This window comes from Sus scrofa, chromosome 2, assembly GCF_000003025.6.
Source record: "Sus scrofa isolate TJ Tabasco breed Duroc chromosome 2, Sscrofa11.1, whole genome shotgun sequence".
NCBI classification, from domain to species: domain Eukaryota; kingdom Metazoa; phylum Chordata; class Mammalia; order Artiodactyla; family Suidae; genus Sus; species Sus scrofa.
This window is the reverse complement of record NC_010444.4, coordinates 150,560,946-150,581,746: the sequence shown is the minus strand read 5'-3', so window position 1 is coordinate 150,581,746 and position 20,801 is coordinate 150,560,946. Positions and strand designations below refer to the sequence as shown.

General features: G+C 63.1%; 2 protein-coding genes and 2 non-coding genes across 19 annotated transcripts in view; 1 reads left to right on the top strand and 3 right to left on the bottom strand.

The window, feature by feature from the left end:
- The window catches only part of IL17B (interleukin 17B), a 70,030-nt gene that overhangs the window by 1,894 nt on the left and 47,335 nt on the right, over positions 1-20,801 (top strand). For 11 of the 16 annotated variants that reach the window (XR_002342005.1, XR_002342002.1, XR_002342007.1 and 8 more), the window contains exon 2: positions 19,090-19,199. The exons of 3 other annotated variants lie outside the window; for them this stretch is intronic. The gene's annotated coding sequence lies outside the window, so the exon portion shown is untranslated. Of the gene's footprint in view, positions 1-18,892; positions 19,200-19,586; positions 19,745-20,801 lie in introns of all 16 variants that reach the window. 2 more of the 16 variants (XR_002341994.1, XR_002342004.1) reach the window with 2 other exon arrangements.
- MIR145 (microRNA 145) lies at positions 1,536-1,621 on the bottom strand. The gene has a single exon (NR_038484.1). It is a non-coding gene; the product is annotated as a microRNA 145 (primary transcript).
- Positions 2,930-3,009, bottom strand: MIR143 (microRNA 143). The gene has a single exon (NR_038529.1). It is a non-coding gene; the product is annotated as a microRNA 143 (primary transcript).
- Positions 3,546-20,365, bottom strand: LOC100514340 (uncharacterized). Its single transcript, NM_001244954.1, is given in 3 exon segments — positions 3,546-6,878; positions 9,009-9,085; positions 20,248-20,365. Coding segments are annotated over 3 exon segments (357 nt in total). The 5' UTR covers positions 20,364-20,365; the 3' UTR covers positions 3,546-6,714.

Genomic DNA, 20,801 nt, shown 5'->3' with positions numbered 1-20,801 from the left:
CTCCCCACGTTCCCAGGAGGAAACAGGCCATAGTCAAGGGTCCAGGAGTTTATTATGGTCGCAGTGCACAGGAGGGGCCCCTGAGGTCTCACTGAAAGCTTCTCCCCAGGGAAGGCCGCGGGCTGGAGCCCCCCTGCCAGGCCAGGCCAGGTGGGCGAGCTGGGCAAAGGGCATGTGACAGGGCCTTGGTGGGACACCCCCCACGACTTCTTAGCTGTGTGATCTCAGGCAAGTCTCTTCACCTCTCTGGGCCTTGGCGGCCTCGTCTGTGAAATGGAGTGAGTGACAAAATCTACCTCGCTGTGTTATGAGACTCCATTGAGACAGTGTCTGGTGAGCTGTGAACACGCCGTGGGTGGAGGCTCTTGTTATCCTCGGGGCAGATCAGATGTCCTCACGGTCAGGCCAGCCCCAGCCCCAGTCTCTGTGGACCAGGGGGGAGGGGTTCCCAGCCTTCGCAGATGTCTTCAGTGGGGCCGATTGGCAAGACAGCCTGAGACACGCGAGCCACCTGGTCCCTGGAACACAGTGCTCAGACCCCACAGCGAGGCTCCTGTGGCCAGGGCACCTCCTGTCTCTTCCAGTTCCATGAAGAGCACCAAGAACGTTCTAGTGTTGCACCCGGACCTCTCCAGGTCTCTGTCAGTCAGTGTTTTCTACGTCTATTCAGATGGTCTTCCTTCTGTTTTTTATTTCTGCATTTTTCACTTTTGGCTACGGAGTTGCCACAAGCCACTGAACTTGGAATCCGTCCTGGCTCTGTCTCATGCTATCTGCGTGAACTTGGGTTGGTCACTTCACCTCTCTGAGCCTCACCAGTCCCACTGACCTTCAGGAGCTTTGAGGGAGAAGGCAGGTGATGCAAGTTAAAGTTGAGAGTGATGGAGGCATCAGAGCTCATGAGGAGTGGGCAGGGCTCCAGTGGTCACTGGCTCAAAAGCGACTGGGGCCAAAGGAATCTCGCTGCGTGTGTGTCTGCAGAGCCGTGCTCCTGGAGGGGGTGGAAGCAGGTGCCACCACAAGAGGGCACTGTGAGCTTTTTTGTTTTTATCTTCACGGACAGGTTTTTAATCTTTCTATGTCTCCATTCCAAATTGAACTAAAACTTATGTTTTTTAGTTTACCTAACTAACATAGTAAAGCTTTTTAAGTGGATTTAGGCACATGTATTCATTTGTCAGTAATGCTGATTTGATACCGTGGCCCCTACCGCTTGGCATGCTGGGAAGTCGTGTGGGGCCGGCGAGGGGGCGGCGGAGAGAACACGTGCCTTATGGTGTCCTGGTGCAGCCGCTGCTCAGCTGAGCGCCTGGACAGATTTCCCAAGAGCAGGACAGTTTTGAAGTTCCCATTCCAGTCTCACAGGATGTTACGAAATGGATGGAATGGAAAGAAAAGCAACGTAAAGGTCAGAAACACAGTCCCCGGCCTCTTACCTCCAGCGCGTGGCCTTCCACTTGACCTGCTGCTGCGCTCAAGCCGAAGCTGCGTGGGGACCGCCCTGGGCTGGGAAGGAGGCACATCCAGCTGGTAAGCCATGACCTCAAGAACAGTATTTCCAGGAATCCCCATCTCAGCATCTAAGGGATTCCTGGGAAAACTGGACCGTGAGGACAAGGTGAGAGAGTGGCCTTCGGCCCCAAGGCCCTGCCATGTCCCTAAGGACCAGCCGGAGTTTTCTTCTGCATCCAGCCCCACCCGCGGAAGCCGGTGTGGCCACCGTGTCTCACAGGGTGTGGCCTGCTTCCCCCCGGGGGAGTGGCGACTGGAACTTCAGGTGCCCTGAAAGGTGCCTTCCCTGGGGCCAAAGGCCCTGGTGGGGACGAGAAACCCCCTAGGACGCTGCCCGCTGCGACTGCCGTGGCTCGGCCGTCCTCCTGCCTCTCCAGCCCGAGGGCGGGTTTTCTTCTCTAAACCCACTGGGCGGATCTGGTTCCCAGTCTGTTTGGCAACCTCCTTGTGGGTGGCCTCCGACAGGTGCCGTGACCTCTGCTTCCCTGCTGGCAGGTGGGTGGTCAAAAGCCTGCTGGGGGAGGGGGCAGGTTCGGTCGTGGCTGGGGGCGGGGGTAGGAGGAGGGATGCCCACAAGGTTAATGGAAGTGTCCGGGTCTGGCTTTGCTGAAAGGGACCCGAGATACAGGGACAAGGCCAGAGCAGGATGTGTTACGCTCTCCTCCTGCTCCCCCCCCCGGTGGGGGGGCCCTCCACCGTCCTTGCTGCGGGTAAGACCATCCGTCTGAAGGCAGATAGATTAGGTTACAAGGCCAGCTCAGCATAGCAACGTGTGACCTTGGGCGAGCTGCTTACCCGGGTTTCTGATCTGGAAAAGGGGTCAGTAACATTGTCCACTTGCTAAGCTTTTTGGGAGGCTGCATAGAACTGGGTCTAGCCCAGCAGTGTGCCTGTGCTGTCCCTGGCTTGTCTGAAGCCCCTGAAAGCGCTCCGGTACTTGGGGATGCTTGGACTAGTGGAGGCAAAAGCCTCAGAGAGCGGAGCGCCAGACTCGAAGCCCAGGGCCGAAAGGGTCTCGGGAATTGCCCATGTCACGGGTGGGGATGGGTGCAGCCTTGCGTCATGAGGAGTGGCTCTCCGGGACTCGGGGTTGAGCAGGGGCCGAAGCTGCCCCTGGACGCTTCCAAAGCGGGTGCCCCAACCCTTCAGCAGTGCCTGCCGCGGCTCTGAGAACGAAAGCAGCTGGGGTGCTGGCCCCTGGCCGCCGCCGAGTGCCTGGTACGCGTCCACAGCTGGACCCCGGGGGGCACAGGGGAGCCCCGACTGCGCAGAGTCACCAGGAGAGAGTGGCAGAGGCAGGCCTCTCGGCCGGACCTGGCTCAGCTGACAGGTGGGCGCGTGGGAACGCCCTGTCCTTCCCGGTGCCCCGAGCACCTGGCCCCCACGTACCGCTTCCCGATGGTGCAGCAGAGCAGCTTCTCCCTTCCCGAGCTACAGTGCTTCATCTCAGACTCCCAGCTGACCAGAGATGCAGCACTGCACCTCCGGCTGGGGGACAGGGCGCCGCGCTGCGCCAGGGCCGGCGGCGGGGTCCGCCTGGCAGGAGAAGGGCTTTGGAGGCCCGCGGCGGCTGACTCCAGCGACCCCGGGTGTGCTTCTTTCTTGTCCTCGGCCTGGCGTCCGAGCTCTCCGGGGCCAGCCTCCACCTTGCTTTCCCTTCCGAGCAGTGTTATTGAGACAGAATTCAGCCATTTAACGTGTCCGATGACACGGTTTGTTACCACATCCACCAGTGGTGCAGCCGTGGTCACAGTCAGTTTTAGCACATTTCAGGGTCCAAAAGAACCCTCTTACCGTGTAGACCCCCTTCCCTCCCCACCCTGGGCAGAGCGGTCTCTCTAGAGCTGCCTGGAGACATTTCAGGGGACGGAGCCACCCCACAGCATGGCCCGCCTTTCCCAGCTCGTGCCCCCCTTTACGGCTGGCACATCCCAGTCAAACAGCACATTCGTGCTGCTTCTATTTTATGTTACCCAGCGCTGGCCTGGCCTTCTACGTGGCCTCCCAGCTGCTGTGCTTTGCTTTTCTTTGTCTTTTTTTTTTTTTTTTCTAAGGGCCACACCCATGGCATAAGGAAGTTCCCAGGCTAGGGTTCGACTCAGTTACCCGATAGCCTACACCACAGCCACAGCCACGCCAGATCCAAGCCATGTCTGTAACCTATGCCCCAGCTTGTGGCAAAGCTGGATCCTTAACCCACTGAGCAAAGCCAGGGATCACACCCGCATTCTCATGGATACCAGGCAAGTTCTTAACCCCCTGCGCCACAAAGGGAACACCAAGCCTCCCAGCTTCTACTCCCAACTTCCACCCGTCCTTCACAGCCATCCTCCCACAGTGATTTCTCAAAATTCAGATATGGCCACATCTCTCCTGTGCTTCAGATGCTGAAAGATCTAGGCCTGCCCTTGGCTACGTTCTCAAGCCCTCGGAAGGGCTTCAAGGCTCCATCCGGCCCAGCTGGGTGCTCTCTCTGGGGCCCCTGCCCCTTTTCTCCCTTCCTCTAGGGAGCCCTGTGCCCGCCATCCCGTGGCTCCCAGGTGCCATGCTGCTCCCTCTCGCTCCCTGGCTTGTCTCCAGTTGGTAGGTGAGTGTCTCCTCAAATGGCCACTTCTTCCGGGAGGCCCTCCCTGACTTTCTCAGACATTAGGACGCTGGTTCGTGTCCTCACACATCCTGTGCCCTCTTTCTTTTCTGTTTTTCTTTTTTTGGTCACAGGCACAGCATATGGAAGTTCCTGGGCCAGGTATTGAATCCAAGCTGCAGCTACAACCTACACTGCAGTTGCTCTGATCCCAGTCCTTGAGCCCCCTGCCACAGCAGGAGCTCCTGTGCCCTCCTTCTAATGCTTTACCACGCTTGTGATGGGAGATCCCTGCTGTGCGCTGTTTGAGCGGCCGAATCGTGTTCCTCAGTCCCATCCTCCTCAGTGTCAGAGCTGTTTGCATCTGGGTCTGTCTGGGCTAGACCTCCAGTTCTCTGAAGACAGCACCCACACTTGTTCGTGGGGGGTCTCTGGGCCTCGTGGAGGCCTTTGCACAGGCTGATGGGCCCCAGGGACCACCACTTGGTGGGTGGTTGAGTGGCCACGCACAGAACTCACTTTGCTGAGACCTGGCTTGGGTGGGGACCTCTCCGCGAGCAGGCTGAGCTCCGCCCTACGTCTCCTGTCCCCTCAGGGTCCCAGGGCGCTCCCAGAGGACCCTCCTGCTTGCTGGTGGCCTCGGTGGCGATGACAGATTCTCCCAGGGGTGTCAAGTTTGAAGGGGGCTGGCAGCCTTTTCTCAGGGCTGGGGGAGAGCAGGAAAACGCAGCGCACGCCCCCTTCAGGTAGCGGTGGCTCTTGGGGCCCTGCCAGCCGCCGAGGTCGGGCCGCCTGCAGCGTCCCCACTGGCCTCCCGCTGGCCTGCGCGAGGCACGGCCCCTCCGGAGGCAGAGTCCCAGCCAAAGAGCCGCCCTCCTCTGATACGTGTAGGGCTTCTTCGCCCACCGCGTTTTGGGAAGCGGGGCGGTGATTCTAAGGTCGGGATCCCCCTCGGGGGCCTGCCAGCCCCCAGCCTGTCTCTTCCGCTTTCAGCCTGGTCAGCGCGCGCAAGGGGCCAGGGAGGGCTGTCCCCACGGGGTGATCACTGATGTGGACGCAAAAGCTGACGCGGCAGCCCCCGTGCCCCTGGGTGCGGGGCTGGTTCCACAGCTCCGCCACCGTCCCCTCTGGCTGCCCAGAGGCGGCACGGAGCACCAGCGAGTCTGCAGAGTCTGTGGCCTGGACGCTGCCTCTGGACGACGGAGGGACTCAGGCTGTTCCCTGTCCATTGGCTTCCAGTCCCGTTTCCCCTGGGGAGGGGGTGGGGAGACGGCCCCAGCTTGGGGCTGCCCCGCGGCTGCCAGCTCTCTGGCTCTTATTTATCTGCTGCGGGCCTGGGGCCTCGCAGGGCCTCGTGCCAGGAGCAGGAACACTGCTGCGTTTTTACTACCCTGTTCTTACCCTTGGTATCTCCTCATTACAGGCAGTGTTCTACTTTCCCAGGGGTTTTTAGGTACTAAAAAAATACAATGGCCCGCAGGTTGGACAGAAAGGAACAGGGGGCATCTGAGTGCCGCTGCCATTTGAAAAGCTGCCGCATCACGTTTAATCTGCAGAACAGCCGTGCGCGGCTCAGGGGACCTTATCACCGCCAGGAAGGGCCAGGAAGGGGAGGGGACCGCTCCAGGGTCCCAGCCTGGCTTGAGCCAGGGGAGTTGAGGGCTATTTCCAGCACAGCCCATTGGGCTCAGGATATTGCTGCCGGGAGAGCCGGTCTCCTGGGTGTCGCCACAGGAAGGGCAGGGGGACTGTCCCACGCCTTGTGGGAAACTGAGCTTGAGGCCTTTGACCCGGGAAGGTATGTGCCTCTGAATCTGCCGAGGCTCTAGGCCGCCCAGCTCTGCGGCTTTGCGTCTAGAGAAGCCGTAGTGATACCGATGGTAAAAGACGGGCCGTGTGTCGGAGGTTTCCGTCGCGCTGATCCCCAGGGCCCCGTGGAGCCAGGATCCCAGCTGGATTCCCTTCGGAACAGCCGGCTCAGGACCCTCCTCACTGCCTTCCACGCTGCTGTCTCCCCCCCTGACCAGTGTGCCCGTCCTCTGGGCTTGGGCTCAGGGGCTCACCATCTCCCGGCTCCATCCAGCAAACCGAACGCATCGCCTGCGTGCCGAGGGGAGTCAGGCCTGAGCCCGATGTGCCCCTTGCTCTGGGGGAGCGTGGTCAGAAACATGCCCTTGGCAAGGCGAATAGGGGACAGAGCCAGGTGGCACGAGAGGGAGCCTGAGAAAGGGCGGCGTAGAGGACCAAGAGGTTCCCACCCCGGGGGAACCTGGGGGGCTTCCCGGAGGAGGAGGTGCAGCTGGGCTGGGAGGAGGGCAGAGGTGCAGAAGAGGCGCCCCGCGGGCTCTGGCCCCGGATCCCTTCCCTCATGTCTCGCGTCCTTGCTGGGCGGGCAGACGGCGCTGGCCCTGCGTGCTGGTCTCCTTCCGGGGAGGCCTCAGCGAGAAGGCCATGGCTCTCCTGCCCCCTTACCGCCTGAGCGGCTCCTTCTCTCTCTGGGTCCCCAGTCAGGAGGTGGGTCCCACGCGGGGGAGCCAGGTGGTGTGGTCCCTTCTCAGGGCGCGCCTCTCTGTCACCCTGCCTCCCCTTCTGCCTGAAGAGGCAGGTGAACAGGTGGCTCACAGCCTTACCTGGCGGAATCCTACCTGGTGCTGGCTGTCCACCATCGGGGGTGCTGCTCCCAGAGGGTGGCCTGTGTCTCCATCTCCGTCCCCTGGTGTCTTCAGGAGATGCCCCTTAGTCCAGGGGGATCCTCTGCCTTCTGCCGGGAAGTGCTGGGAGGCTGGGAAGGAGAAAATAAACAGTGGCCGTCTGGACTTTCTCGCCAGGCCTGAGCCAGGAGGTCTTCCTGGCTCCTTATATGGCCTGGCCTCTCTGGGCCGGGAGCCTGCTGCTGTGCGCCGCCACCCGCTGTCACCGAGGGCTGGGGGCCACTGCTGGGCACCTGAGGCTCTGATGCTACGGAGGCCAGGGCTGAAGGTGGAAGGTGGGACCCAGGACTTGTTCCTGTGGTCGCCTGTACAAACTGGCCAACTGTCGTGGCCTCTGGGCTGCTTGAGATGCAGCTGGTGGGGGAATTTATAGCGGAACAAGGGGGAGGGTGGGGGAAGGGACCCGTCTGCCCTCCCCCGTTGCTGCCGGGGTCTTGTAAGGGTATGGAAACCATGAGTTAACCCTCACAGCAGCCCCATGACGGGGGAGCTTTTGCAGTGTCATTTTACTGATGGAAAAACAGGCTTCGAGAGGCTAATTGGGCCACAGCTGTCCCGCTTAAAAAAGGAGCAAAGGCAGGATTTGAACTTGGCACTGTTTGACGTCGGGGTCTGTGTTCCCAACGGGTTGATGGCTAAGGCTGCTCTTGGTGGTGATATTCAACCACTCGCCCGTGCTGTGTCGAAAAGGTTTCTCGGGAGCCGCCCCCACGCCCAGGGACCCAGCCCCGAAGGTACTGTTCCAATAAGCAGTGGAGGCAGAGACTAAGTCCTTCGTTGCTGTGTCCCCAGCAGCCCCTGCAGGCCTTGCGCAGACAGACGCAGGGCTTTGGGAGAGCGGAGCTGCGGGGTCACTGGATGCGTGAAGCTCAGGCGTCGCGTCTGTGCCACGGGCACAGTCTCCCGGCGCCCAGGCATATGCTGAGGATTGGCACACCCTGGATGAGCATGCCCGCGGATGCCCCCTCCACGGCATCGTCGGCGTCTCTCTTCTCCGATGCCTCCTTCCCCTTGACGTGCCCAGCGGCGTCTCCCCAGCGGCGCTGTTCCCGCTCAGCCCAGCTGTGGGACCGAGTGTCTGCTTGGGGCCTGGGCTCTGGCGGCAGTGACCGTGGGAGAGGCTGCCGCTGGGGCGGGGGGAGGGGGAGGTGGCGCTGGGCTGCTGGGAACAGCTCAGAAACGAGCCTCCCATAAGCACCAACATCCTGTGTGCTCTCGAGCTAGCCCCGGAACCTCCCCAGCCCATCCATCATCGCGGCATCCTCTCGGACCCCGGCCCCCTTCCTGGGGCCCAGGGGCGGGGTGAAGGGGCCGAGGACGGACTGTCAGCGTGCGAGAGACCGCAGCTGGCAGCTCTGCAGGCCTGCACAGTGTCGGCTCCCGACAGCCGGGGGTGGGGGCGCCTGCAGCCTTCTAATCCGATTTGTTTGGACCCAGCCTCCGAGGCTCGTCGGCTAGTGCGTGAGGCCCAGGTGCGGGCGCTGTGCTGGGGAGCACGTTTACACACACGTGTGGGCCGTGAGAAGGGAGCAGGTGTGCTGTGTTGCATAGGCCGGGCCAGGCCGCCCCCCGGGTCTGGCGTGTCAGCCTCCTCTGCTCCCTCCTGCTCTTCCTCCTCGACTCCAGCCCCGGGACCCCGTGCGGGAACCCCGTCTGCACGGCTCTGAGCGGGTCCCTGAGGTCCCCGGGCCTCCGTTCTCCACCTGCTTAAGGGTCCCATCCCTCACCCTCCTGCTGCACCCACAGCTGCTCAGTGTGGGGAGGTGACAGAGGTAAAAACAGCTGCTCCGCGTCCCAAGCACACCCCCGCCCCTCAGAGCCTCACCGGCGGGTTGAGTCACCGCAGGCGGACACGACCCTGCGTCTCCCTGCCTGCCTCTGGCGCATGTCCCCTTCCTGGGGGGACTGCCCGCCCGCCACGGCTCCGCGAGCCCGCCCTTCCCGCCCTCGCAGGCTCTGTGTTACTGCGGAGCCGGGCGGGTGCTTGGCTCCTGGCGGGTGTTCCTTCTTTGGGTCCACTTCTCACCGACAGCTCAGACCCGACAGCCCCGAACTGCCTCCCCCCCCGCCCCCGTCAGCTCTGCCCGCTCTGGAGCCTGGTTTCTTGGTCATTCTCAGGGTCGGGACGGGCGCTTATCCTGAGCCCAAGGGCTGCTGCTGCCAGGGCGCGGCGCCCGGGAGCAGAGGTGGGTGCCACTCACCCTCCGCAGCCGCCTCGGGTTCCCTCTCCACCAGCGCCAGGGTTGCTGGGGTGGCTCCCATCCGCCAGTGCCCTTGCCTGGAAGGAACAAAGACAGCTCCTGTCAGAGGATGCGGGGTGCCCCGTGGCCAGGGCCCTGTTCGCTCTCCTAGAATGTATTCTTGTTCATATTTTTCTACTCTTTTTTTTTAAATTTCTTTTTGGCTGTCCTGAGGCGTATGGAGTTCCTGAGCCGGGGGTTGGATCGAAGCCGCAGTGTGGCAATGCTGGATCCTTTAACCCACTTTGCTGGGCCGGGGGTTGAGCCTGCATCCTGGTGCTGCAGAGGCACGGCTGATCGCCTTGCGCCAAAGCGGGAACTCCAGTATTTTGGACTTTTCAGCTCTGGGTCCTGACAGCGCTGCTGGGCTCGGATTGAGGGTGAGCCTGGGCGGCGGCCAGGTTCTCAGGAGCCTCCGACTGAGCCTGCTGAGGTTTTCCAGGCCTCACGGCGCCTGCTCCTCAGGCCATGGGCTGCCGTTATCTCTGCTGTGCTTGCCTAGCGTTCAGAGGGGGTCCCCTGATCAGCTTTAAGCTCCAAGAGCAGAGGGGCCTCCTTCCCTGCCCGGCACACCCAGGCCCCCAGGCCGCATCTGCCAAAGCACGGGTCTAGAGTGAAACTTGCCAGAGGCCCCTCCGACCCATGGCCCCCACTTCCGGCCTCACACGTGGGAAAGAAGCCATTTTGGGGCAGATGGAAACTTGGGGTTAACACAGTGGCCAAGACCGAAGGGGCAGCCCTGGAGCCACCTGTGACCAATTCCAGCGGCACAAGCTTTCAGCCTACGAAACGCTCTCCGGCCTGTAACCTGAGGAGCACAGGCAGCCACGGCCAGAGGTGGGGGTGACGTCCCTGCTCCCTGAGGCTCAGAGGCTCGGCAGGCATCCAGGGGACTCCAGGTGAGGGTCTCAGGCTGGCTGGAACCCTGGGCTACTCACGCTCAACCCAGCTGCCTCCTGCGCTTGGGTAGCGGCTGACTGGGTGACCACAAAACAAAGCTCGTGTCGTCACAGTCGTTGCAAAAGCCCCTGTCCCCTCTCCTGGCCTCGCTCATTTCCAAGAAACACGACGGGCTGGGCACACGCCACATCTGCGAGCCAGATGGCACTGCTGTGGGAGAGGGCCAAGGTCGGGGCCATGCAAGCTCCCGAGCCGTGCCCTTTCTTTCTGGAGGGGCCCCCACCCACGCACCCATCCCCTTCCTCGGCTCCCTCACACGTGTCCTCCTTGGGCCCAGGGAGGGAAGAGCTGAGAAGACGGCAGTCCTGGAGCCTGACAGGCCTGTCTTTGAATCTCCCCCGGCACTGGCTAGCTGTGTGATCTCAAGCTGGTGGCTTCACCTCTCTGAACCTTGGCTTGTTTGTGAAGGGCAGATGAGCTAGATGTCAAGTGTAAACCCAGTTGCTGGCCACAGGCAGTAGCTGCAATTTCCAACATGAGCTCAGGGCTGGGCCCACAGGGAGACATGGCCTTGGGAGCAAGAGAAGCAGGAAGGATGGGAGCAAAAGTCCGAGGAGGCGTCTGGAGAAGATGCAGACGCTGGGCTGGGGCCGCCGTGGGCCTCCGTGTCCCCTCCATCGTGCAGCTTCTCTGGGCCTCTGTTCCCAGGGCGCTCCCACCCCCTCTGCAGCCCAGCCGAGTTCACCAGCCTCACATGCTCCCTGCTTCCTCCCCAGGGAAGGCGGCTGCTGGGGATGCCGAGCAAACCCTGGGAACGCAGCCTGAGGCTGCGACAGGAGGATCCCAAGAAAGGGGAACGTGGGAAAGAGCAGGGGCCCCGTCGTTCCGCGTACCGCAGGGGCACATGGAAGGACCCGCCGACGGGGACCTGCTGGCGAGCACAGGGCACTGACCCAGGATTCTGGGCTCCTGGATGTGGGAGCAGACGCCGAAGGAGCGGGGCCGTGTGTCCGCGATGAACACGGCATGACTCGGCTGCACGGCAGACCCGTCCCCACACTGTCCTCGAGCGAAACTTAAGAACAGGGCAGCGTGGCCCAGACCTGCCTCCCCACAGCCCCAAGCCCAGGCTGGAGCAGCTCGGGCTCCGGCGGGGCGGTGGGGTCAGGATCCCAGTCCCGCCTGTCACCCTGACCCGCCAGTGCCAGCAGCCTGGAGGAACAGGGACACGGGTGACAGCTGCCACCTACCCAGCTCACGTCAGGAGGTGCCTTGGTCGTAACAACGGCTGATGGGGGTTACGGCCGCCGCATCGATGTGCCACCCTCGCCGAGTGCTTTGTTTCACACGGGTTTTCTCCTCTGGTCCTTGCCATCACTGAGACGGTGGGTAGCATTTTTCTTCCCAGAGGAGGAAACCCGGGCAGGCTCCCAGGAGTTACAGCTGCCCTCGGGGTCACACAGGCGGGACGTGTCAGGATCCGAACTGGCTCCTGGCAGCCCAGCCCGCATTTTCAGGCCTTCTGTAGGACTGTTCACGGCGCCCTTTCTGCAGAGCGGGGCTGGCTCAGCGTCCAGCCTGTGTCAGTCTTTCTGCAAAGGAGACTGCAGACAGGGCGAGAGCTTGCAGTGTAGGCGGCACGGTGGGGGCCCGCAGCTGTGCCTGCGGAGCAGGGGCTTCTCTTTGCGCTCTGCCACAGCATCTGTCCCTTGCACGCTGTTTGAGGTAAACGCCATCAAGACGCTAGGTGTCCCTTCTATCTTGTCCACTTTGCCAAGAACCAAGACCTCCCGGGTTCCAGGTTGTGGAGCTGGGGGGAGCCGTGTTGGTTTTCTCTGGAACGTGTTGAAGAAAGAGCAGCGGGTGAGGTGCCAGGTCTTGCGTAGGCCTGCTGTGTGATTGCAGGCGAGCACCTGCCCCTCTCTGGGCCTCAGCCCCACGTGCTGGGGAGAGCGCTGGGCTCCCAGGGTCAGAGGGAGCTCCCCCAGCTGCCCCTCGCTCCCCTGCCCCTTCTGGCCCTCGCTGCTCAGCCCGAGACAGGCTCCAGGGGCCTGGACCTCAGGGTTTTCAGCAGCAGGACGTGGCATCTCAGCGCCGGAGGCACCGGGGCGTGTGCCCGTCGTTCAGAGGGGGAAACACGGCGTGGAGAGGAGAGGCTGCGAGCTCCAAGGGATGGAGGCCGTCGGAGGCCCGACTGGGAGGGACCCTCCGCTCTCCACGGGGTCCTGATGGGTCAGGCCTCCGCAGAGGGCCCCGAGGGGAAGGCGGGAGAGAGGAGGGCCTCTGGGTTCCCTTGGCTTTGAAGACCGAGTCGCCACGACTTCCTTTTCTAAACATCTTCGGGCCCTTCCTAGAACCAGATGGCGGATGTTTGGAACTAGTGTTGTAAATAGTGTTTAAGAAGCGAGCGGGTGCAAACGCGTTACTTTCTCCAACCACCGAAAACCAGATCTGGGGGGAGGGGGGAGGGGAGCGGACCGAGAGGGGTCCAGGGGACCCTGGGGACAAAGGAGGAGAGATTGGTGGAGTGGGAGTGAGCCAGGGAGCGAGGAGGAGGGCAGGGGAGAGGCAGCCGGGGGAGAAGGGGGAGGGCCGGGCAGGGGCCCCTGGGTACAGCCTCAGACAAGCCCCATCGGGAGCTCAGGAGCAAGCCCTGGCTTTTGCTAAAAATAACCGGCCTTTCCCCCAGTGGGGCTGGCAGCAGGGACCAAGAGAGGCATGCTTGGCCTTTTATGGTAAGAAAAATCCGGATCCTCTGAGGGAGCTGGGCTGGAGCCTGTGGTTCTGGATGGAGCCCAGCCCTGGGGTCTGGGGTGGGACTGGGATGGCTGGAGGTTGTGACTTGGTGGGATTCCCTCTGGGGCAGAAAGGGCTGAGGTGGCCACGCTGGAAGGGCCTGGGCTCCTGGAGACCCCTGGTCCATCCCGCTGTGCCGTTTCTAGGAGAAGCCTGGTTCCAAGAGGAGAAGAGAGTGTGGGACCCCAAAGGGGGGCTTCTAAATGTGCAGGTGAACGAACGCCGGGTCCGCCCGAGGACGGTGTACGTGCTCCTCATCCTGGAGGGCACGCCGGTCAGCAGAGGGAGCGCTGGTCTGAGCGTCAGGAGACCTGGGCCTTCGCCGGTTTTCGTGGGATTTGCTCTGTGACCTTGAGCAAGCTGCTGAACCTCTCTGGTCTTAGCTTCTCTCAAAGGGGTGATCACAATGGCTTTCCCAGCTCTTTGCCTCTCTGGGGATTTGAGGCTGGAAAGCAAAGCTTGGGCAGAGGGGGCGTCTGCAGGCCTGTTTCTTGCCATGCCTGGCCTGCTTCTGTGCTGAAGCGAAAGCCACGATGGCCTGAGGACGAGAGAGGAGGCCCCACAGGAGGCTGGGGCCGGTTGGGAGGGAATCTCTGCCCGTGCCGGTTGGGTCTGGCCCTCCCCGAGCACACTGGGGCCAGAGAGGACCTGATCTCAGGTCATGTTCGAGGTCCCGTGGCGAGTTGGGAGAGCGCCAGGAAAAGAACCCAGGGCCCCGCATCCCAGCCTTGGGCTCGCGCTTCGGTTGAAGGCCTATTGTCTGTAGCAGCCGACAGCTGTGGGGACTCTGTCTGGCCAGGAAAAGGGCCTTTCTGTGCCAAGTAGCCAGAACCCACTGCTCTCATGCTCTGACTACGTCTCGGAGGTGGATACGGGGCACCTGCCTCTTCTCTGGTCCCTCCTCGGGCGGAGAAGACCGCCCGTCGTCGCCATCTCTGGTTGAAGGCAGGGGGACGCCAAGAAGGAGCGCGGGGTGGCTGCTGGCTGTGTCGTCGCACGCAGGTCCCTCCCTGTCACCGGCCTTAGGTTCTGCGTCTGTGGCGCGAGGAGTGGCCTTGATGCTTGCAAGGGTGCCTTTTGGCTCCAGTGGGACCAGGAGGCTCGGAGGTTAGACTCCACACCGGGCGCATTTGTTAGGCATCTGGTGGGGCGCCCGGGGAGTGCGTGGGCCCGGTCGTTCCCTGCTTTTCATCCCCTGAGGCAGGGCCCCAGGGCTCCGGGAAGCCCCTGTTCTGACACCCTCCGTCTATTCTGGAAACCTTGGCCGACTCTCTGACCCAGCCTGAACCCAGGCCTCGGGGAGCTTCGGGCTTGAGTGTCCAAGAGTGCCTGCTGGTCTGGCCCATGATCATGTGCCCACTGCCCACAACCCTCCCCAGGCCTTTTTAGTTTTGCTTTTTAGGGCCGCACCCACGCCACATGAACGTTCCCAGGCTAGAGGTCGAATGGGAGCTGCAGCTGCTGGCCTCCACCACAGCTCGTGGCGACGCCAGATCCTTAACCCACTGAGCGAGGCCAGGGATCGAACCTGTGTCCTCATGGATGCCCGTCGGGTTCATTGCCATGGAGCCAGGACGGGAACTCCCTGCCAGGCCTGTTCTCCCCTCCCCATTCTCCCATGTGGCGTCCACGTCCCCAGGCCCTGCCAGCCCCCAGCCCGGCCCTTCCCATGATTCTGCTCAACAAGGACTCCGCTTTCCCCTCCCGCTGCCGAGGGGGAGGGTGGGACAGGAAGAAACGGGGACAGAATTCCCACGAAGACGCTCCGGGGCGTGTGAACAGGGCTCCCAGGGACGCGGACCCCTCCATGTGGACTGTTCCCTGGGGAACAGCCAGGCTCCTGTCTCCCTGGTCAGGCCGCCCCCCGCACCCCCCGCCCCGGGAAAGGCAGAGGCAGCAGGGGGGCGGCAGGGCATCCTTAGAGGAAGGGGGGTCCCTAGAGGCCCCTGCGTGAAGTCAGGGCAGAACTGCTGTCACTCCCGGCTGGACGTCAAGGCGGCAGGGGCCCAGTCCTGATTGCCCCAGGGCTCCTAGGCCTGATGCCACGTCCTGGGCTGGTGGTAGGGGAGGCCGTGAGGCCCAGCCTCCTTTAAAGTTTGGTGTCTCTACAGAGTCCCCGCTCAGCTTGCATTCTCCTGGCGATGGGGAGCTCACTGCTCCGCACGCACCCCAGCTCTCTCTGGACAGACTGTGGAAGCCCCCTGGCTTCCATCCCATTGAGCCACTTCTCTGGGCTGCATGTCCTGCCCTTTGGGCTGCAGAGAACAGGCTCCTGATCCCAGAACACCCGTCCAGCCTTAAAGAGGGTGACTGCAGCCCTCTGACTTCCCATCCGAGGTCTCCTGGCCCAGCCCTTGACTGCAGGCGTCACCAGTGCCCAGATGCCCAGGTCTGTACTGGGCTCAACCTGGCAGAGTTTTGGGCGCGGGTGAAACTCTCCTCCTCGCGACGGACACCGGGAGGACGTCGGTCCCCTGAGGCCTCGGTGTCTGGCGCTCAGAGCCACTCCATGGCCAGGCCCTTCCCCATTTGCCAGCCGCCAGCCTTCTCTTGGCTCCAGCCAGATGGGCTTGTTTGCTGTCCTGGAAACGTCTTTCTGGTTCTGCCTCCCGGCCGCCTTCCCCTCTCTTCTCTGTCTGTCCAGGGTGGGGCCTGGGACTCTGACCAGCCCTAGCCCAGGCTTCCCCTCCCTGAGAGCTGGGCTCTCACCACCGCACACGCAATGGCCAGAGCTGTCACCTTCCATCGCAAATCGGGGACCATCTTTGCCTGGAGGGCTCAGAGGGACGGAGGCCCCTCTGCTGGCTGCAGAGCCCAGGTGGGACGCTCAGCTGCTTCTTTCCCTTTTGCCCCATCTGGTTCCACTGAACTCTGCAGATGCCCTCAGACACAGCGGGGTTGTCGGGTCACCTGCCTGAGGTCCAGCTGGCTCCAGGCAGCCTGACCAGTGGCTGCTGTGGACGCCTCCTGCGGGGGGAGCCTCCCTCTGACACCCCCCCTCCCTGCTGCCCTGGAAAAGAAGGGGCGAGGGTAGAAGCTGGTGGCAGCTAAGCGGGGTCCCTCTTAAGCTTGCAGGGTCCAGCAGTTTTCCAGTTTGGGCTGAAGGAGGCCCCGGGCGGGGGACATAGGCCTGCATTTGGTCTGGGCTCCAGGCATGTGCCAGGGTCAGGCTGCTGTGTCCAGAGCTGGCCCAGCTGCCTGCCCCTTCTGGTCGAGGGCAGCCCGGGACTGCTCAGGCCCCCAAGGGCACCCAACCTGCTGAGCTGTGCCCACCGAGAGAAGGCGTGTCTGCATTTTCGTCCTGGAGCAGGCACGGGGCTGGGCCTCTCCTCGTATCTGCTGTAACAGTGCCTGATCTCGACGGAGGCGTCTCCCTTCGAATGCCCCCCTTTCTAGGGGCCAAGACTTTTCCTCCCAGGCTGGCAGAACCAGAAGTAGCTCTTGCTCCTGGGCTCAGGAGGCGGGGGGCGGCGGCGGTGCAAGAGCGTTTGTGCACGGGTGCTGGAGTCAGCCAGACCTGGGTTTGAGTCCTGGTTCAGCCTCTTTCAAGCTCTCTGACTTTGGGCAAGTGCTTGAGCTTTCTGAGCCTCTGGGTTAGTTCAGGGGGTGCTGGCTGTGGGGTTGCCCACTCAGAACGACTTGGTGCAGGGCGGTGCTTGTCTTGGAAGGAGCCAGGGCAGCGTATCCCCCTAGGGGGAAAGGGCCGCACCCCTTTCCCCAGAGAAGCTGCCCTTGGTCATCAGATTGTAGCCGTTATTTTTTGGTGAGCACTTCTGTGCCAGTCACTGTTGTGAGGGCTTCACGAGTTTTTTAAAAACTCACTTAATCCAGACAACTGAACGGCCTTCAGAGGCAGGTTCTCTTTTTTTTCTTTTTCTTTTTCGTCATGTTAGAGCCGCGCCTCAGCACATGGAGCTTCTCAGGCCAGGGGTTGAAGCAGAGCTGCAGCAGCACCAGATCCTTAACCTGCTGAGCGAGGCCAGGAATCGAACCCGCATCCTCATGGGTACTAGTCGGGTTCTTAACCCTCTGAGCCACAAGGGAACTCTAAGAGGTGGGTACTCTGACCGTGCCCGTGGTCGTACAGCGGTTATGAGGCGGGTCTGGGACTCGGGCACCCTCTGGCACCTCTCACGGCACCAGCCTGCTGGGCCTTAGCCCGCCCCTTCCCCTTCTCACCTGGGCCTGAGGACGCGCGCAGCCCCCACCAGAAAGGCCCCGGTCCAGGGTCAGCCTGTTTTCTCACCCAAACCAAAGGGGCCCTGAGCGCGGGGCCTCAGGCGGGCTGTGCCTTAAGGCCTGTTGGGGGTTCGAGCAAAGGCTCCTGCTGGGAGGCTCGCGCCAGGTGTGGCAAGTCCCTGGGGGCTGAGACCAGCCCAGGAGGGGGCCACCACCGTGGGCTCTTTCTCGCGACTCCCCGAGGACCATGGCAGGCGCCCTCCGATCGGACGGAGGGTCTCGGGGCGGCGCCCGCTCCCTGCCCAGGCCCGCGGTGTGCGCTCTAGCTCGGGGCCAGCCGGCAGAACCGTGCAGCCCGCGTCTAGGTGGCGGTGTGGACGGGTGCTGGCGCGTTTCTGCTTCCTCTTTACGTTCTTTCGATACAGATTTGATAAAAAACAGAGGAAAATAGCAACGTCCACGCTTGAAGGATTCGGGTAACCCGCGTGGTCGAGTGGGAAAAGCTCACACGCTCGGGCGGGTGTGGTGACGCGGTTCGGCGCTCCGGCTCCCGATCTGCTTTTCTGTTGTGTTGATGGGCACCCGCCTGGGAGGGACCCCGGAGAGACTCTGGCTCACGTGCCCCGGGGGGTGCGGACAGAGCCCGTCACAACAACCACACCTGGAAAAAGTCAGTGTGGCAGCTCCTCGCTCGCGCGGCCCAGAGCCCTGAGCCCCGGGGACAGTTTCGTTGAGAAACTGCTGTGGAGGTGGGGCCCCGGCGTCGCCCGAACCGACCGAGGACCTCAGAGACCCTCCCCTGCCCTCAGGACCCGCGGGGTTCGAACACAGCCCGGAGCGTTCTGTTCCCCGGCGCTGTGTGCGTCAGCTCTTCCTTAGGACAGGCCCGCCCGGAGAGGGTTGACTTTGCTCGAGGGGCCGCCATGCGGCTCCTGGGTTCTAGTGACAAGCAAACTCCTTTCTGTCCCCTGGCAGTGGCCTTGGAACTGGAAGACCTGGGTTCAAGCTTGGGTGTGGCCCCCTCCTAGCCTCGGCCTCCTCTGTGAGGTGGGGTTCCCTGTCACTGCGCCTGGGGGGGCCCTGGGGGCCCCACGAGCATGCGTTTTGTAGGCAGAGTCCACGTGCCTCTGCCCCTTTCAGGCCATCTGACCCTGGCCCCTCCGGGGGTTTCCTTCGCTGTAACTTGAGAGGGTGGGATGATGCTGGTTCTTGCCTCGGGGTGACCCCGGGAGGCTTCTGTGACACCACAGGGGGCTCAGCCCAGTACAGGCCGTGGGGGAGGTCCCTCAGGCCTGCTCACGAGGTGCCTTGGAGGGTCTCCAGGAGGTGAAGCGGGGCCGCGGCCAAGGGGCAGGGCAGGAGGTGGGAAGCCTCTGGGGACGGAGCCCCCGGCGGCAGCGCACCTGTGGTGTCTGGGTCTCACCGGGCACGAGCTGCGGGACCCAAGGCAGGAGCCTCACTTCCCGAGTGTCCTTTGCTCGCGGGGCCTCGGGGATCATCGTCGTACCTACCGCGCCGAGGTGTCTTGGAGCGTAAGCGGAGTCAAGGCCTCAGGCCCGCACGGTCAGACTCTGGGCACACGTCTCCCATCAGCCCGGCCCACGGAGGCCTGGGGGCCAGGGGCTGGCTCTGCCCCGCTCTGCCAGCCGCGCTCGCGGGACCTGAGCAGCGCCCTCTGCTCGTGGCTTCCGCTCCCTCACCTGCCTTGGCCTAGGTCCCAGGCCCCGCGGCCTCACCACAGCCTCGAACTCCACGGGCAGCGTTCCCGGGGTTTCTAACACGGATTCCGCCTCCACCCACGACTCCCCGGCCGTCCCTGTGTGCGCAGTGGCTCGGACGCCACATGTGGGCCCCAGCGCCCACACATGTGGGGAAGGAGACCCGCTTAGCCCATTGGGCATCTCAAGCTGCTCCCTCTGCCGTGCCCCTTAACCTCTGACCCTGGCCTCGCCCTTTCTGCCTCTTTCTAGACCTTGTTGTTTCTTGAACCTCCGTGGGTGGCCCTGGCTGCGTGTCACTCCCACTTCCCACTAAGTGAAGCTTTGGGGCCGTCTCGCCCCCGAGAGGAGCAGGCCCCGCTGGTGATGGTCGTCAGTCCCGCTCCCGTGTACGTGCGACCCGCTTGTCCTGCTCTCGCGTGCGAACGTCACCCGCACCCTGCCCTTAGGTACGCGTGTTCTTCACACCCGTGACGGGCGAGGGAGGTCGGAACCCAGACCGCACCGTTCTGCAGGGCAGGAAGCTGGCCCAGGGACAGCGACGCCCGAGATGCGCTTGGTAAGTGAGCAAGCCAGCACTGGACCCGGGCAGCTGGAGTCCAGAGTCACCCGTTGGACCCTCTGGCCTCTGTTCTTGTGGGATCAGAGTGGGAGCTGAGGTGCCGGGCAGGCGGTGCTGGCGGGCGGGTCCATTCGGGGCCCAGGGCTTATTCCGAAGAGCCGTGCGGCCTGCACGTCTCCAGCACTGCGCCCAGGCCTCTGCGTGCATCTAGCCCTGCCTCCCCCAGTGGCTTCCTCCGCGTCCACTGGCCTCCCCACTTCAGCCCCTGAAATTCTCTGCTGTCCTTTCTGTCCCCACCCCACTCCTGGACACTGGCTTTAGAGGCCAGCCCCCCAGGGCCTTTCCTAGCCGGGGGTCCTCGGCCCCTTTGCTCCTTTCCACCAGCCGAGGCCCCACCTCCCCTGGGCTCAGGGTGTCTGCTTGGACCCTGCGCGTGTGTCCCAGCGGTGGAGTCAGCTCTGGGCCTCCTGGGGACCAGCTGCCATCCAGGCTCAAGCAGAAGCCACATCCTGTGTGGAGACGATGCTGTCCTTTTGGCGCAGGTGGGGAGCTCGGCCCAGAGTGGGGAGGGTGCCTGCCCAGGGCCGCAGGGCTGAGGCCTGCGAGCCTTCCCTCTGCTGCGTCCCCGCCGACCCCCGAGCCTGCCCGCTCTCTGCCTGTCTGCCGGAGCCCGACCTGACATTGCTTTCTCTTGCGTCTTAAAACCACTGTTTGGAAATAGTCGTGCTTGCCAGGAGCCCCAGGCTCTTAGCGCGGAGAAGTCACACCTTATAGGCTGCTGTGTGTGCGGCGAAGCCAGCTGGACGGGCCAGACTTGGGAGCGGCGGTGACGCTGTACCCTCCCTCTGCTCCCCCCCAGCCACAGCCCTGAGGAGTCCTTAAAGCCAACAGGACCGTGGCCTGCACACCCCTCAGAGCAGCACAGGCGCTCACAGACCACCCAGTTCGGCCCCTGTGCGGACGGGGAAACTGAGGCCCCGAGCAAAGACCAGCGCGCAGAGGGAGGCAGCGCCCCCGCGCCCCCGCACCTGCCGCTGGCTCTTACCTCTCCTGGGGTCTGGTCCAGGTGTGGCTCCTGTGGCCTGGAGACGTGGGCTGGCCCGTTCGGGGAAGGTTGGAGGGGTCACTGCCTCCCAACTGACTTGACTGGGCCTCTGGCATCCTCACGGCCACTGCCACGGGGGCACTTTTAAACAGCTGGCACTGGGCCCCCCTCCCCTGAGCCCCTGGTCCGCTGCTCCCTGGCCGCAAAGGCCCCTCTGCCTTTTACCTTATATGAGCTGAAGAGGCGAGCCTGGTGTCGGGGTGAGGCGGGCGCCCGGTGCTCCCGGGGCCCCCATTGGCCCAGGCGGTGGCCACGTGACCGCCTCGCCTTGACCTGCCCCGGTGCCGAATGTTGCTTTTACCCCCTAAGGAAGGAGTGGTTGACAATTTTCATATTTCTTCTAAATTTGGAGATTTCAGACAATGCTGGGAGGCTTGGCTCGGCTGCCAGAGGCCCATGTGGAAGTCATTAAGCGGGAGCAGGGGGGCTGGGCGCGCGGGAGGCAGGGAGGGCAGGACGGGGACGAGGACGAGGAGGAGGCCGGGGAGGAAGGG